A 14,593-nucleotide genomic window follows, 5' to 3' on the forward strand; every position below is an offset into this window, starting at 1 on the left:
AGAACAACAAGAAAACAACTTAATTCTCTATTGTGGCTCTACCTCCTCACACAAACATGCCTGGTTACCAATGAATTCAAAAGGACATACACTTTGTTGAGCCTATTAGTAAATATTTATGGAAGCCTCCCTGTGAGCCAGGCATAGCCCTGTGCCCTGGAGACTTGAAGATGAAAAGATGCACTTCCTGTTTTCAAGGAGCTTAAATCCTTGGGAGATAAATTAACAGTACAGCTATAGTAAGATAATTGCTTTAGTAGGGGGCGACTGCCTCCAAGGCAATTTCCTTCTAGAATTGGTCCTCTGGAACCAGCACACTACAAGGAGACTTTTTCTCTCAAACAGAGATTCCACTTTATATTCAGCGAAGCCATTGTAAGTCAGAGTGAAGAAAGGTGAATCAACTTGAATATAATGCTGCATTTGGAATTTGGGTACAATCATTGCATTAAAAATGGTGAGGGTGTGATGTGCTTTAGCTACATGATTTTAAAAAATTGGAGGATATTTTCTGTAAGGGCAACCTTAACCCTGGGATGGTGACCACTCTCCATAGAAGACATGGATACACTCAGTCTCTAAAAGAAAGAGCTGCAGACTCTGATAAGGCATGTGTTCTAGTCATGCCCAGCTGTTGGAACTCCTGAAGCTTATTCCACACAGCGTATCAGCCTATACATCTCGCCTCCCATACCACATCTGTGATTTCTTTCTCATGCCTAAAAGTTATTGGTATAATTCATGACACCTCTGTACTTTTGAGACAGGAGGGAAGGATTTAAGATCAATTACAAAGCTGGATAAGCTTAAGAGAGTATAGCAAATTGAAATTGCTTCACATCAGTTGACTTCTGGATTTTTATGAAATAGGAGACAATATTATTGGTCAAAAGAGATGGAAGAATGCCATCTAACTATAATGCTTAAAATCAAATATGAGGAAATATTAAAACATAAAGATGAAAACTTGAGATGTTATTTGCAAAACTGAACTTAAAAAGATACCATCAGCCCACGTTCAGTACTATATTCTATATAGAAGCTGTAACTTTACGGTTCAGTACATGGGCCTGAGACTTGAAGAAAATTTAGTTTAAAAAATTACTCTGATAACAATTCTCAAGGTGTAAGATACTTGTTTAGAATTACACATTTTTTGCTTTAATAATACAATCTGTGCAACTTGCATGGAATTATAATAAATACAATGATATCAACTAAATGGCAGATGCTAAGTTCTTTCATTATGTATGTAATAGCACATTTTAGGACTTAATAAGGCAAGTGAAGAAGAAATGTTTACATTTGAGTACATAGTTTTCATGCACGAGCATTTCCCATACATTTATTACATAGTTGATGCATATTCCTTAACTAGTTCATTAATTGTCTTCTAATCAAGGAGCACTTTTCGGCTCTAATGCACTCATCAATACCTAGTATTATAGTTTTAAAGACTTACCTCGCCTATTAGGGTATAGTTATATAGGAAAGGAAACCAAATTTTGTTTATCTTTGAGTCAACAACCCAGAACCCTGTTCAACAAACAAACACTTTTAAATGCTATTATTGAGAATCAAAATAGTTAAAAATGAGAGATCTGTAACTCCATATAAACACTGCTGCCTATATACATATATAACATGTATGCTATGCACTGTAGGGTAGAATATGTTATAAAATAGGCATAGAATTAAAATTTATATTTGTATTTCTTCTATATGACAGCCAGTCAAAATATTATTATCAATTATTTAATTATTCTGTCCACTTCATAAACATCATAAAATAGAAACTTAAAACGTATTTTACCAGTAAGACAGACCTATCTCATTAAAGCCACTGTAGCCCAGCTCTTGCCTGCTAAGTCCCAGATCTTCAAGGTCCATGCATTTAAATCCAGGTGGGCACTGGTAGCCTTCTTCTAGCTCTGGTGAGCAGTGTGTGTCTGGAATAGCTAAGCTATTCCAGGTTACATTCCTGTGAACAACACATGAAAGTGTTAAGACAATTTCAACAAACATAAATGTTGATTACAATGAATAATGTGATTACTCTTCATTAATAGCTACGTATCTGGCCAGGTGAGGTTGCTCATGCCTGTAATCATTGCACTTTGGGAGGCACAGGCAGGAGAATCCCTTGAGCCCAGGGGTTCGAGGTTGCAGTGAACTATGATCATGCCACTGCACTCTAGCCTGGGCAACAGAGCAAGACTTTGAGAGTTGAGAGACCTCTCTCTCTCTCTCTGTCTAACAGTACAGCAAAGAGTGGGTGTGTGTGTGTGTGTGTGTGTGTGTGTGTGTATGTATATATATATATATATGTGTATATATATATATATATAGAGAGAGAGAGAGAGAGAGAGAGAGACACTGAGAGACTTTCTTTCTCTTATGTTGTAGGTACCAAATAATTGATGACAAGCATTGTTGATGAGGTTCATAGTATTTGTACCACACACTCTGAAACATAGAGTCAGGTCAGAATGAAGTGAAGATGGATCATTTGGCCTACATATAAGAATGAGAAATGAAGAGATATACGTGATGTGTCTGTCTAAAATCTTATCTTTCTGGCCCACACAATTGTGGTAATTGGTAATATATATATGAGACCTTGAGAGACTCTCTCTCTCTCTATATATATATATATATATGATGTTATTTGCAAAATTGTGTATTTGTATCTGAATATAGTTTTAAGATTCATAATTCACAAATGATATTCATAACATTAATTACATATTAAACATTCTCAAATGATATGTGATTCATCCCCACAATGGCTCTTCACAAGAATACTATTACCATGACGGTTTTGCCATTACAGACTGAGACCCAGATAAGCAAAGGAAGGAATTATTCTACAGATTTGCAAAGAATTGTTGACTTGTTTGAGGATTCATTGTGATTCACAAAATCACAATGAGAAGGTGTCTCAAGGTCTTGCTCTGTGGCCTTGTCTCACTGTGGGCACAAATTTTACTTCCCCACTTCTAAGCAATGTTGTATGATGAAAATCATTTTCTGTGCGGTACAAATACTATGAAACTCATCAATGATACTTGTCCTTCTGAGTGTTGGAAGGTGTCTAGTTTAGAAAGAATCAGATAAATAAGGAGAAATGGAAGGAACTCAAGGTATCCCATAGGAAAGAGAGATTATGAGGTGATTTAGTGATATCTCTAGAAATATTAGAATCCTTTAGGTGGATAATGACATAACCCATTTTTATCTTTCTTAGGAATAGGCTGGATATCAACTTGATATAAAGGATTTAGATATGCAATGGCTTTCCTGACAGCAAATACAGATAACATAGGATTGCTGACTGTAGACTCTCATTCTGGGTTGATGTTAAAAATGGACCCCAAATAGCTGCTATCTGAGGTAGCCCACACGGATTGTGCAGAGGACAAAGTCTGGGGTAGATGATTTCGGAAGCCTTCTAAACCCATGATTGTGTTACACTCATTTCCCACTACATCAAAGTTTCTAGGAATTTCTTAAATAGAGAACAACCCAAGACAGCCTCAGTCACGTCAGTTTATGGCCAAATTGAGGTAGACTTACTGGGTGACTCTTTTTCCTTTAACACCTTCTTACATTCAGTTGCTGCTTCTATCCCTTTTATAATATGCTTTCTCTAAAGTCTGACACCTAATTGTGCAATCCCTTAGCTATTTGCTGCCACCACACATATACACACGTACATAGTTTTACACACACACACACACACACACACACACACCCCTTGCCTGGTGATATTTGCCTACTTCTCAGTCATAAACAAAGCTCCAGAAACCTTACCCATGATTCAAACACCCTAAGCTATTCCTGTAGGGTTCTGCCCTTTGTTCACAGCAGGTGAGCTTATCTGTTTGCTGGTGTCAAGAAATAAGTCGTTAAATCATTGCTCCCTCTAGTCATATTTTAAGCTGGTCCTTTGGACCCCATCTGCAAAACCCAAGGGAAAGGCTCTAATTGTGGAAATTACCACAATTGGGGTGGGTCAGAAAGATAAGATTTTAGACAGACACGTCGTATATATCTCCCCATTTCTCATTCTTACATGTAGGCCAAATGATTCACCTTTGCTTCAGTCTGATCTGACTCTGGTTCAGAGTGTGTGGTACAAATACTATGAACCTCATCAACGATGCTTGTCGTCAATGATTTAGCACCTACAACATAACAGTAACATGGTAAGGAGACTGGGCTTCTGAGTTTCAGAGTGAGGCTTTCTGGGTTTGATCCCAGCTCTGCTATTTACTGGTTGTGTGACTTAAATAAGGCTCTAAGGGCCTCTAAGCTCAGTTTCCTCATCTGTAAGGTAGAGAGAGTAATCATAATTAAAAGCAAATCTTGTGTGAGGGTTAAGTAAAGCAAACCAAGTAATGCACTTTGCATAGCACCTAATGTGTTGCAAATACTGTACTCAGTACATGCTTGATCTAAATGATTATTAATCATTACAATAATACAATGTAGCATACATCCCAGCATGTAAAAACAGAACAATAAAGACTTGTTAAAAGAAGAGAAGAAACTTTGGCATGTTCATAGAACTATGCAGCTAAGAGATACTTTAGATCACCTAGTTCTTCATTTACTCTTGAAGGCAAAGTGAAGTTCAGAGAGGGAAGAGTCTACTAGCCCATCAAAATTACATATATTTTTAATTCCAAATACTTTTACAAATACAGTAGCAGAAATGTCTATGATAACACTCTGTCTACATGAAAAAGTTTCAAAAAAAAAAAAATCACCTTGCAGGTATTTGGAGAAGAAATTGGACTTTGGAGCCAATCTTCGTGGGTGTGAGTTCTGACCCACTTATTACATGTGTGACTTAAGCATGCTTTAGTTTTCCAATCTATAATGGTGTGAAAATGTCTACCTCATAAGCCTGGGGTGAGATGTAAGTATTTACATCTGTAAAGTATATAAAACGGGTACTTGACAGACAATCAACGCTAGATGTTACCTACTGTTATGACAGTTTGAAAGTTGTAGATTTCCTAGATTGAAACTCCAGCCCTATGTGTACAGCCTCAGTTCTCCCACTTCCAAAATGAGGATAGTTTTTGCATTCTTTGTAGGGTCATGTTAATGATTAAATGAGACAATGTGCAACACTCAGAACGGCGCCAAAAATAAGTTAATCACTCAATAATTGTTAAAGATTATGATTTTTAAAGTTAATTTATAAATATTAGAGTACTTTTTCTTTTTTTCTTCCTATTATATTTGCTTTTTTTTTCATATTAGTGCTGATACTCATTTTAAGTACAACTCTCACTAGATATTATTTTGAAGTCTTTGGCTTTGGAGGCAGCAGACTTGAAACATTTTTACCAACATCAAGCTATTAGCAAATGCTTACTAGAAACACATTTATTAGATGATTAATTGCCCTGGAACACACATATCTAAAACCACAAGGTAATTACTGTTTTTAAAAATTGAAATGAATGTCAAGAGTTTCAGAATATATATTTGTTAATCTTTGTTTCATTTTTTTCAGTTAACAAGAATCTTCCAGATTTTATTTTAATTTATTACCCTTAATTATTTCTGTAGTCATTTTCCCTCAGGTACTCCGGATAGAGAACAAGTGACTTTCTGGAGTTTGGGTGGGGTGGATGGAATTCTTGCCCCACCAGGCAAATCCTGGATATAGACAATGATTCTTTCAGTGATAGTAAATATCCACTCATGTTTAAATGGGTTTCAAGACCAGCATTTCTTACTCATAGATTTCTTGAATAAAGTATCCACTTGTAGTCTCCCTCTTTTAATTTTTTAGCCCATTTCTGTGACCTCCAAGACACTGAAATTACTCTTGTTCACTTCTATATACTATATCCAATCAGAAGAATTTTAGTTTTATCTTCTGTGACCTCTCAGCAGTGCTCTGAATTGTTTTTGTGGTAGAAAAAATACTGGTCCCCTAAAGATGTCCCCATTCTAACATATGGAACCTGGGAGTAGATAATGTTGCATAGCAAAAGGGAACTAAAGTTATAGATGTGATTAAGGCTAAAGACATTAAATTTGGGAGATGATCCTGAATTATCCAGGTGGACCCAACCTAATCCCATGAATCCCTAACAGTAAAGAACCTTACCTGGCTGTGGTTGGAGAGAGATGTGAGTATGGGAGGAAGACAGAGATGCAACTCTGCTGGATTTGAAGGTGCTGGTTTGTTCATATTTCTTAGGCCATTCTGCTTTTCCATCTCCTCTAGTCTTGAGCTGACCTTTAGTCGTGAGCTGCTCTGAGCTCTGTCTTTGACTTTTCTCTTTTTTCATGATAACTCTCCCAGGCAATCTCATCCACTTTCATGATTTCTCAATTCTCTGTCATCCTATACATCGTTGTAGAGTCTTAGAGCTACATGCCCAACTGCTTACTAGATTTCTCCACTTGGCTACACCACAAGTACCTCCCGCTCAATAGGTCCCTTATTCAGTTTGAAATCCTAAACCAGAGTTCCCTATCATAACAAATAGGACCAGCTTCCAAACTGTGGAGCAAGCTTGAAGTCTTAGAATCTTGCTTGATACCTACTTCTCCCTCAACCCTCATAAGTAATCATCACATTCTCCAACATATTCTCAAAATATCTTTTAAGCTACTTTCATTCTCTCCAGCTCCCTCTCTACACACACTCTTATCTGGCCTTCTCACTGGCCACTCTGCCTCCCACTCTTAGCCTGTCTGACACATTTGGTACAAAGCACATGGAGACACGCTTCCTAATCACTGTCCTACTTTAACAGTGGCAAACCTGTAACATGGTCTGCAAGATCCTGAAGGATCTGGCTCCTCCCACACTTCAAACACCCCTTTGTACTCCCTTTTCCCCAAGTATCCTAGTATCTGACCATGTTGGCCTTTCCCAGATCCTGCCTAATGCAGGGTCTTCTCCTCTACTTGGAAGTCTCTCCTGTTTTCTTTGGTTAACCCCATTTTTGTAGCCTTCAGGCCTCAGCTTGACTATCATTTTCTTGGGGGAGCCACTCCAAGACCCTTCCACTGGGCCAGGTTTCCCTGCTATAACTTCTCAAGGTACCCTCACTTTCTGTTTCTGGCACTTGAGACAAATGCAATTCATGTTTGTGTGGTCATCTGTTCATTGGATGTCTTCCAAACTCAACTGTTCCTTAGTGTAATTTCCAATTCCATGATGTCCCTGACACGGAGTCTATGATAGTTAAATGTAAGTATCAGCTTGACTAAAGTATGGTGCCTGGCTGTTTGGTCAAACAGCAGTCTAGATGTTGTTGTGAAGGTATTTTATAGTTGTGATTAACACTTAAATTGATAGACTTGGAGTAAAGCATGTTACCCTCCATAATGTGAGTGGGACTCATCTTATTAATAGGAAAGATTTTGACTTCTTAGCAATGAGAGGTCACTGGCCTACCACATCTTTGGCAGAGCCTTTCGCCTGCCACATCAGCTTCTGCTGAAATGTCCAGGCTGCCCTGAAGATTTTGGTCTTAACAGTCTACAAAATTATATGAGCCAATTCCTTAAAGTAAATCTCTTTATATCTGTATCTGTATCTATAGACACGTATCTTTTGAGCTAAGCCAACATATATATATACACACACACATATATATAATATGTAAAATATATTCTATATTCTATATTCTCTCTGGAGAAACGTAATATATAGTGGATGTTTAATAATTATTTTCTGAATAAATGAATGAATGAATGAATGAATGTGTCTTTCTACCATTATTTAAATCTATGGTGAATTATTTATTTGTAAACTACAGAAACTCTTTACTAAGTAGATCTGTTGTTTCATGCATTTTTAAGTGTAATAATCCACAAATTGGCACTGATTTTCAATGTTTTAAATGTCTGGCTTTAGTAATTTCCATGTATCAAAATGAGTGCTAGAATCCCTGTGAGCAGCCAATTGTTTTTTTAAAAGCCTTCAATTATCCTCCTAGCATATGTTTGCCTGTTTGTTTTCAATTATTAACAAAACATTCTATTTACAAATAACATTTTGTAGGAGTTTGAGATCTGAGAAAATGTGTTCTAAACTTGTTACTAAAATTGTTGATAATGGCCACAAACAATACCTCAGGACCTCAGAGTCCTGTGGTTTTAAGTTATTCATAACTCTTAGTGGTGCAGAGCACCGAGCTGTGTATCACAACACAAAAATGATCATCTCAGTTCAGTGATTAACTCACTTAATTACCTTGGGCGATTCACTTGAAACATTTGAGCCTCAGTTTCCTCATGTGAAAAATGAGAAACTTTCCAGCTGTTTAAAAAACAATTCCCAGAAGGACCTCATAACACTTTCATATAAAAGAAAAGGGATATACTTCGAGTGAAAGCATGCGGCCCATAATTCAACATATGCTTCATTGTGCATAGTTCTCCTCTCACCACAAGGCTCACCGACAAAGGCCATAGCTTCAGACTTCACGTTAAGATTCCTCTCTTCGTTATTCACAATATCGTCTTTCTCTACATATCTGGAACTACCGTCACTGCTTCTTGCACTGCACTAAGTGTTGGGCTTCTGTAATCACTGTCATTAATGAATATGACTATGCTTATGATGACTTAGCCTCTTTTCAGAAAATTTTTCCAGTATTCGTAGGGGGGCACTTAATTGTATTTGAATGTCTGTTTATTAATTTATAATAATTATTTTTGACAAGCTTACTCTATGCCACACAGCATGCTAGGAATGGAGATGAATAAAAGGAATAAAGTGGACTCAGGGACTTTACTGCACAGTGTAAGAGAGAATAAGAAAGTAATGACCACAGGACAGTGTGATAAATGCTTTGCTTTAAGAGCTATCTATATGCTCCTGATGTTAACTGAAGTTCAAAGCAGAAACATCAATTACGACTATGGGTGGCAGATGGTGGGTACTGGGAAAACCTTGCAACAGGGTGTTGCTTGCAGTGACTATTATTAAAGGATCAATAGGTACTAGTTCTAGGGATGGAATAAACAGCATAGCATTCTGGAAAGTGAAAATGTCAGAGCCTGCATTTGCATATAAGAGAGAAAGTGAGTGAGAGAAAGCGAGAGAGAGCTTTTCACCTTTTCTCTGGTGAGTGTAGCTGTTTGGTGAGATACAAGGATTGTTAACAAGCAGTTGTTATCATATAAAAGTGATTTTTAAACTACACTGTTAGAGATTTACAAATTAGGGTAAAAGATAAGGATTTGTGCTACCCTAAATGGATACTGTCACTGATGCAGCATGAGCTGGTTGTAACATGTTCCTAGTATGTGAGAAAGGACAAAAAAGGTCAAAAGATACTCACAAAATAAATTATTACTAAATTTACTTGCTAGATTTTCACAATATATACCTATGATAGGAATTTATACATAGCAATTTTGTTTACACTGTTATTACCTTTTTTGTTAAAAATCTAAAGACAAGCAGGCTAAGAATGACTTCTTGGTATCGAAATTTGATCCATTTGTTGTAAAAGATATTTGCAGAGCCCAAGCTACAGTATATTTCTGAAGCTGGCATTCCATAAGAAATTGTCAATGATGTAAATAAGTAAGTAGCCCAACAAATCCACATGCAACAGATAACACTATACAACTTGAGCATTTTGTTTTTCATTGCACCTGTAAGTCTTCATTTTTATTTATATTGTATGTTCTAGAAATAAATCAAAAATGGAGGAACACAATTCTAAATAAACCCATGGAGAAAATTACACCCACACACAATCATACATAGACACAGGCACAAACTTTTACACTCAAGAGAATAATGAATGTAGCCTTTGATACCTTACATGGTCCTTGTCTTGCCTTTTGTGGCAGACATAAAAATTTAGCAAGACATATTATCTTGCTAAAAGCTGACCCCTTGATTGAGAGGTTTTCCTGGTCATTGCATGTACCTACAGAAGACTTAGTCTGGCTGTTACCGCCTTTCAGCTTCATTTCAGACAATCATCTGATTTCATTTTCACTCCTATTAGCTTCCTCTTGTCAGGATTAATTATAAATTCCTATGAATTGGTCTGGCTAATTCTAATGCTGGATGCTTTGGAAAACTAATCCCAGCCTAGAAAGCAAGAGTCTTATTTGCAGAGATAAATTATTTATTGATTTCGGAAAACTTTTAATGGCTCTGCCTGGACTTTTAGTGGAACTGCAAAACAAGATAAATATTCTGAAGCAGGCAATAATATTGATATCACACCTCTTTTAATGAACAAGTTAACCTGGCACATTTTTTTTCTAGGAAATAAGTTGTAAAACTGAGTATTTTAATATGATTTTCTTACTCTTTTCACTCATTACTGAAAGGGTTGGTAGGCAAAGTTGTAAAGAATTGTAGCCAGCATGCATAAAAATGGTAAAATTAAGTATTTTTTCAAATATTGTGACTATGAAATTTAAGTGACAGTGCAGTACATGATTTTATTTTAAAGGAATATTTTAAATAGCTATCTTGTTATATCTGAATAGCTTTTTAAAATAATATATTTTCCCCAAGTTGACTCCCTCAACTACTTTGCCAATATGGATAAGGGATAGTGCACCTGTCAGGAGCCAGGAGACTGCAGCTGGGTTAGGATAAGGCAATGAGAGGGCACAAACATATTCAAAATAATATCAGAAAAGTTGGTCGGGTGTAGTGGCTCACGCCTGTAATCCCAGCACTTTGGGAGCCGAGGCAGGCGGATCACTTAAGGTCAGGAATTCAAGACCAGCCTGGCCAACACAGGAAAACCCGTCTGTACTAAAAATATGAAAGTTAGCCAGGTTTGGTAGTGCACACCTGTAATCCCAGCTACTCGGGAGGCTGAGGCAGGAGAATCGCTTGAACCCAGCGGGTGGAGGTTGCAGTGAGCCGGTATCATGCCACTAAACTACAGCCTGGGCAACAGAGTGAGATTCCATCTCAAAAAGAGAAGAGAAGAGAAGAGAAGAGAAGAGAAGAGAAGAGAAGAGAAGAGAAGAAGAAAAGAAAAGCTAAGCATCAGGACACAGAGGATGCACTGATCAGCTCCAAACTAGAAATGTGAAACCGTTTGAGGTTATAAGGCAATCTGCTGTCTTTGACTTTTAAAATCTAGGCCAACAGATCCTCACGCAGCAACTTTTCTCCTTTTGCTCTAGGAACTGGAAGATACGGGGTGACAATATATATATGTAAAGAGAGCTGGTTGACATAATGGAAAGGGGCCACCAGAATTTGGGGCCAAGCATAACAGGACTTCAGTTGGTAATTTAGCCAATTAACTTTGGCAAGGAACAATTTCCTCATCTTTCTCGTGAAGATCAAATTTATGAAACTGCATTATAAATTAGCAATTGTGTATATAAATCACCTCTTACATACTTGGAGGTCAAAATATATTTATGTGAATTGAATGTGGTTTGACTGAGTTGTATGGCTGGAGAGAGGCAATTTTTTTCCACTCCAATAAGCTTCCATCCTTTCAAGATGGCCAGACACACTAACGGCTCCCTGATATAGTTTGGATATTTGTCCTTGCCCAAAACTCATTGAAGTATACTCCTCAGTGCTGGAGATGGGGCCTGGTGGGAGGTGATTGGATCACAGGGGCAGATCCCTCATGAATGGCTTGGGCCATCCCCTAGATGATCAATGAGTTCCTGCTCTGAGTTCACAGGGGATCTGGTCATTTACAAGTGTAGGGCACCTCCCCTCCACTATCTCTCGCTCTTGCTCTCATTCTTGTCATGCGATGTGCCTGCTCCCCATCTGCCTTCTGCCATGATGGTAAGCTTCCTGAGTCCTCATCAGAAACTGAGCAGGTGCCCAGGGCCATGCTTCCTGTACAGCCTGGAAAACCATGAGCCAATTAAACCTTTCCTCTTTATAAAATACCCAGTCTCCAAATTGGATAAAGAGTTAAGATCCACTGGTATGCCGTATTCAGGGGACCCATCTCATGTGCAACGACACACATAGGCTCAAAATAAAGGGATGGAGGAAAATTTACCAAGCAAATGGAAAGAAAAAAAAAAAAAAAGGAGGGGCTGCAATCCTAGTCTGTGAGAAAACAGACTTTAAACCAACAAAGATCAAAAAAGACAAAGAATGGCATTACTTAATGGTAAAGGGATTAATTCAACAAGAAGCGCTAAATATCCTAAATATATATGCACCCAATACAGGAGCACCTAGATTCATAAAACAAGTTCTTAGAGATCCACAGAGAGACTTGGACTCCCACAAAATAATAGTGGGAGACTTTAACACCCCACTGTCAATATTAGACAGATCAATGAGACAGAAAATTAACAAGGATATTCAGGACTTGAACTCAGCTCTGGATCAAGTGGACCTAATAAACGTCTACAGAACTCTCAACCCCAAATCAACAGAATATACATTCTTCTCCATGCTACATGGCACTTATTCTAAAATCAACCACATAATTGGAAGTAAAACACTCCTCAGCAAATGCAAAATAACTGAACTCATAACAGTCTCTCAGACTACAGTGCAATCAAATTAGAACTCAAGATTAAGAAACTCACTCAAAACAACACAATTACAAGGAAGTTGAACAACCTGCTCCGGAATGACTCCTGGGTAAATAATGAAGTTAAGGCAGAAATCAAGAGGTTCTTTGAAACCAATGAGAACAAACAGACAACGTACCAGAATATCTGGGACACAGCTAAACAGTGTTAAGAAGGAAATTTATAGCACTAAATGCCCACATCAGAAAGCTAGAAAGATCTCAAATGGATACCCTAACATCACAATTAACAGAACTAGAGAAGCAAGAGCAAACAAATCTAAAAACTAGCCGAAGACAAGAAATAACTAAGATCAGAGCAGAACTGAAGGAGATAGTGACACAAGAAGTCATTCAAAAAATTAATGAATACCAGAGCTGGGTCTCTTGAAAAAAGTAATAAAATAGATAGACTGCTAGCTAAACTGATAAAGAAGAAAAGAGAGAAGAATCAAATAGACACAATAAAAAATGATAACGGGGATATCACCACTGACCCCACAGAAATACAAAATACCATCAGAATACTATAAACACCTCTACCGAAATAAACTAGAAAATCTAGAAGAAATGGATAAATTCCTGGACACACACACCCTCCCAAGAAGTCAGCTCCCTAAATAGACCAATAACAAGTTCTGAAATTTAGGTACTAATTAATAGCCTACCACCCAATAAAAGCCCAGGACCAGACAGATTCACAGCCAAATTCTACCAGAGGTACAAAGAGGAGCTGGTATCATTCCTTCTGAAACTATTCCAAAAAATTGAAAAGGAGGGACTCCTTCCTAATTCATTTTATGAGGTCAGCATCATCCTGATAGCAAACCTGGCAGAGACACAACAACAATAAAAAGAAAACATCAGGCCATTATCCCTGATGAACATCAATGCAAAAATCCTCAATAAAATACTGGCAAACTGAATCCAACAGCACATCAAAAAGCTTACCCACCACAAACAAGTCGGCTTCATCTCTGAGGTGTAAGTCTGGTTCAGCATACACAAATCAATAAGTGTAATTCATCACATAAACAGAACCAGAGACAAAAGCCACACGATTATCTCAATAGATGCAGAAAAGGCCTTTGATAAAATTCAACAACTCTTCATGTTAAAAGCTTTCAATAAACTAGGTATTGATGGAACATATCTCAAAATAAAAAGTGCTATTTGTGACAAACCCACAGCCAATATCATACTGAATGGGCAAAAGCTGGAAGCATTCCTTTTGAAAACTGGCACAAGACAAGGATGCCCTCTCTCACCACTCGTGTTCAACATAGTATTGGAAGTTTCGGCCAGGGCAATCAGTCAAGAGAAAGAAATAAAGGGTATTTAAATAAGAAGAGAGAAAGTGAAATTTTCTGTTTCCAGATGACATGATTCGGTGTTTACAAAACCCCCTCGTCTCAGCCCCAAAACTCCTTAACCTGATAAGCAACTTTAGCAAATCTCAGGATATAAAATCGACGTGCAAAAATCACAAGTATTCCTATACACCAAAAACACATAAGCAGAGAGCCAAATCATGAGTGAACTCCCATTCACAATTGCTACAAAGAGAATAAAATACTTAGGAATACAACTTACAAGGGATGTGAAGGACCTCTTCAAGAACTACAAACTTCTGCTCAAGGGAATAAGAGAAGACACAAACAAATGGAAAACCATTCCATCCTCATGGATAGGAAAAATCAGTATCATGAAAATGGTCATATTGCTTAAAATAAATTATAGATTCAATGCTATTCCCATTGACATTCTTCACAGAATTAGAAAAAACTACCCTAAATTTCATATGGAACCAAAAAAGAGCCTGTATAGCTAAGACAATCTTTGGCAAAAAGAACAAAGCTGGAGGCATCATGTTACTTGACTTCAAACTATACTACAAGGCTACAGTAACCAAAACAGCATGGTACTGGTACCAAAACAGACATATAGACCAATGGAACAGAACAGAGACCTCAGAAATAACACCACGCATCTACAACCATCTGATCTTCGACAAACCTGACAAAAACAAGCAGAGGGAAAGGATTCCCCATTTAATAAAT

The 14,593-nt window shown here is 37.5% G+C and overlaps 1 protein-coding gene across 2 annotated transcripts in view; it reads right to left on the reverse strand.

Moving 5' to 3' along the window:
- NALCN (sodium leak channel, non-selective) overlaps positions 1-14,593 on the reverse strand; it is a 354,786-nt gene that overhangs the window by 284,326 nt on the left and 55,867 nt on the right. For both annotated transcript variants that reach the window (XM_028837268.2, XM_028837267.2), the window contains exon 7: positions 1,827-1,981. In XM_028837268.2, coding sequence (XP_028693101.1) covers positions 1,827-1,981 — 155 coding nt within the window. The remainder of the gene's footprint in view (positions 1-1,826; positions 1,982-14,593) is intronic.

Source organism: Macaca mulatta, chromosome 17 (assembly GCF_049350105.2).
Source record: "Macaca mulatta isolate MMU2019108-1 chromosome 17, T2T-MMU8v2.0, whole genome shotgun sequence".
Taxonomy (NCBI): Eukaryota; Metazoa; Chordata; class Mammalia; order Primates; family Cercopithecidae; genus Macaca; species Macaca mulatta.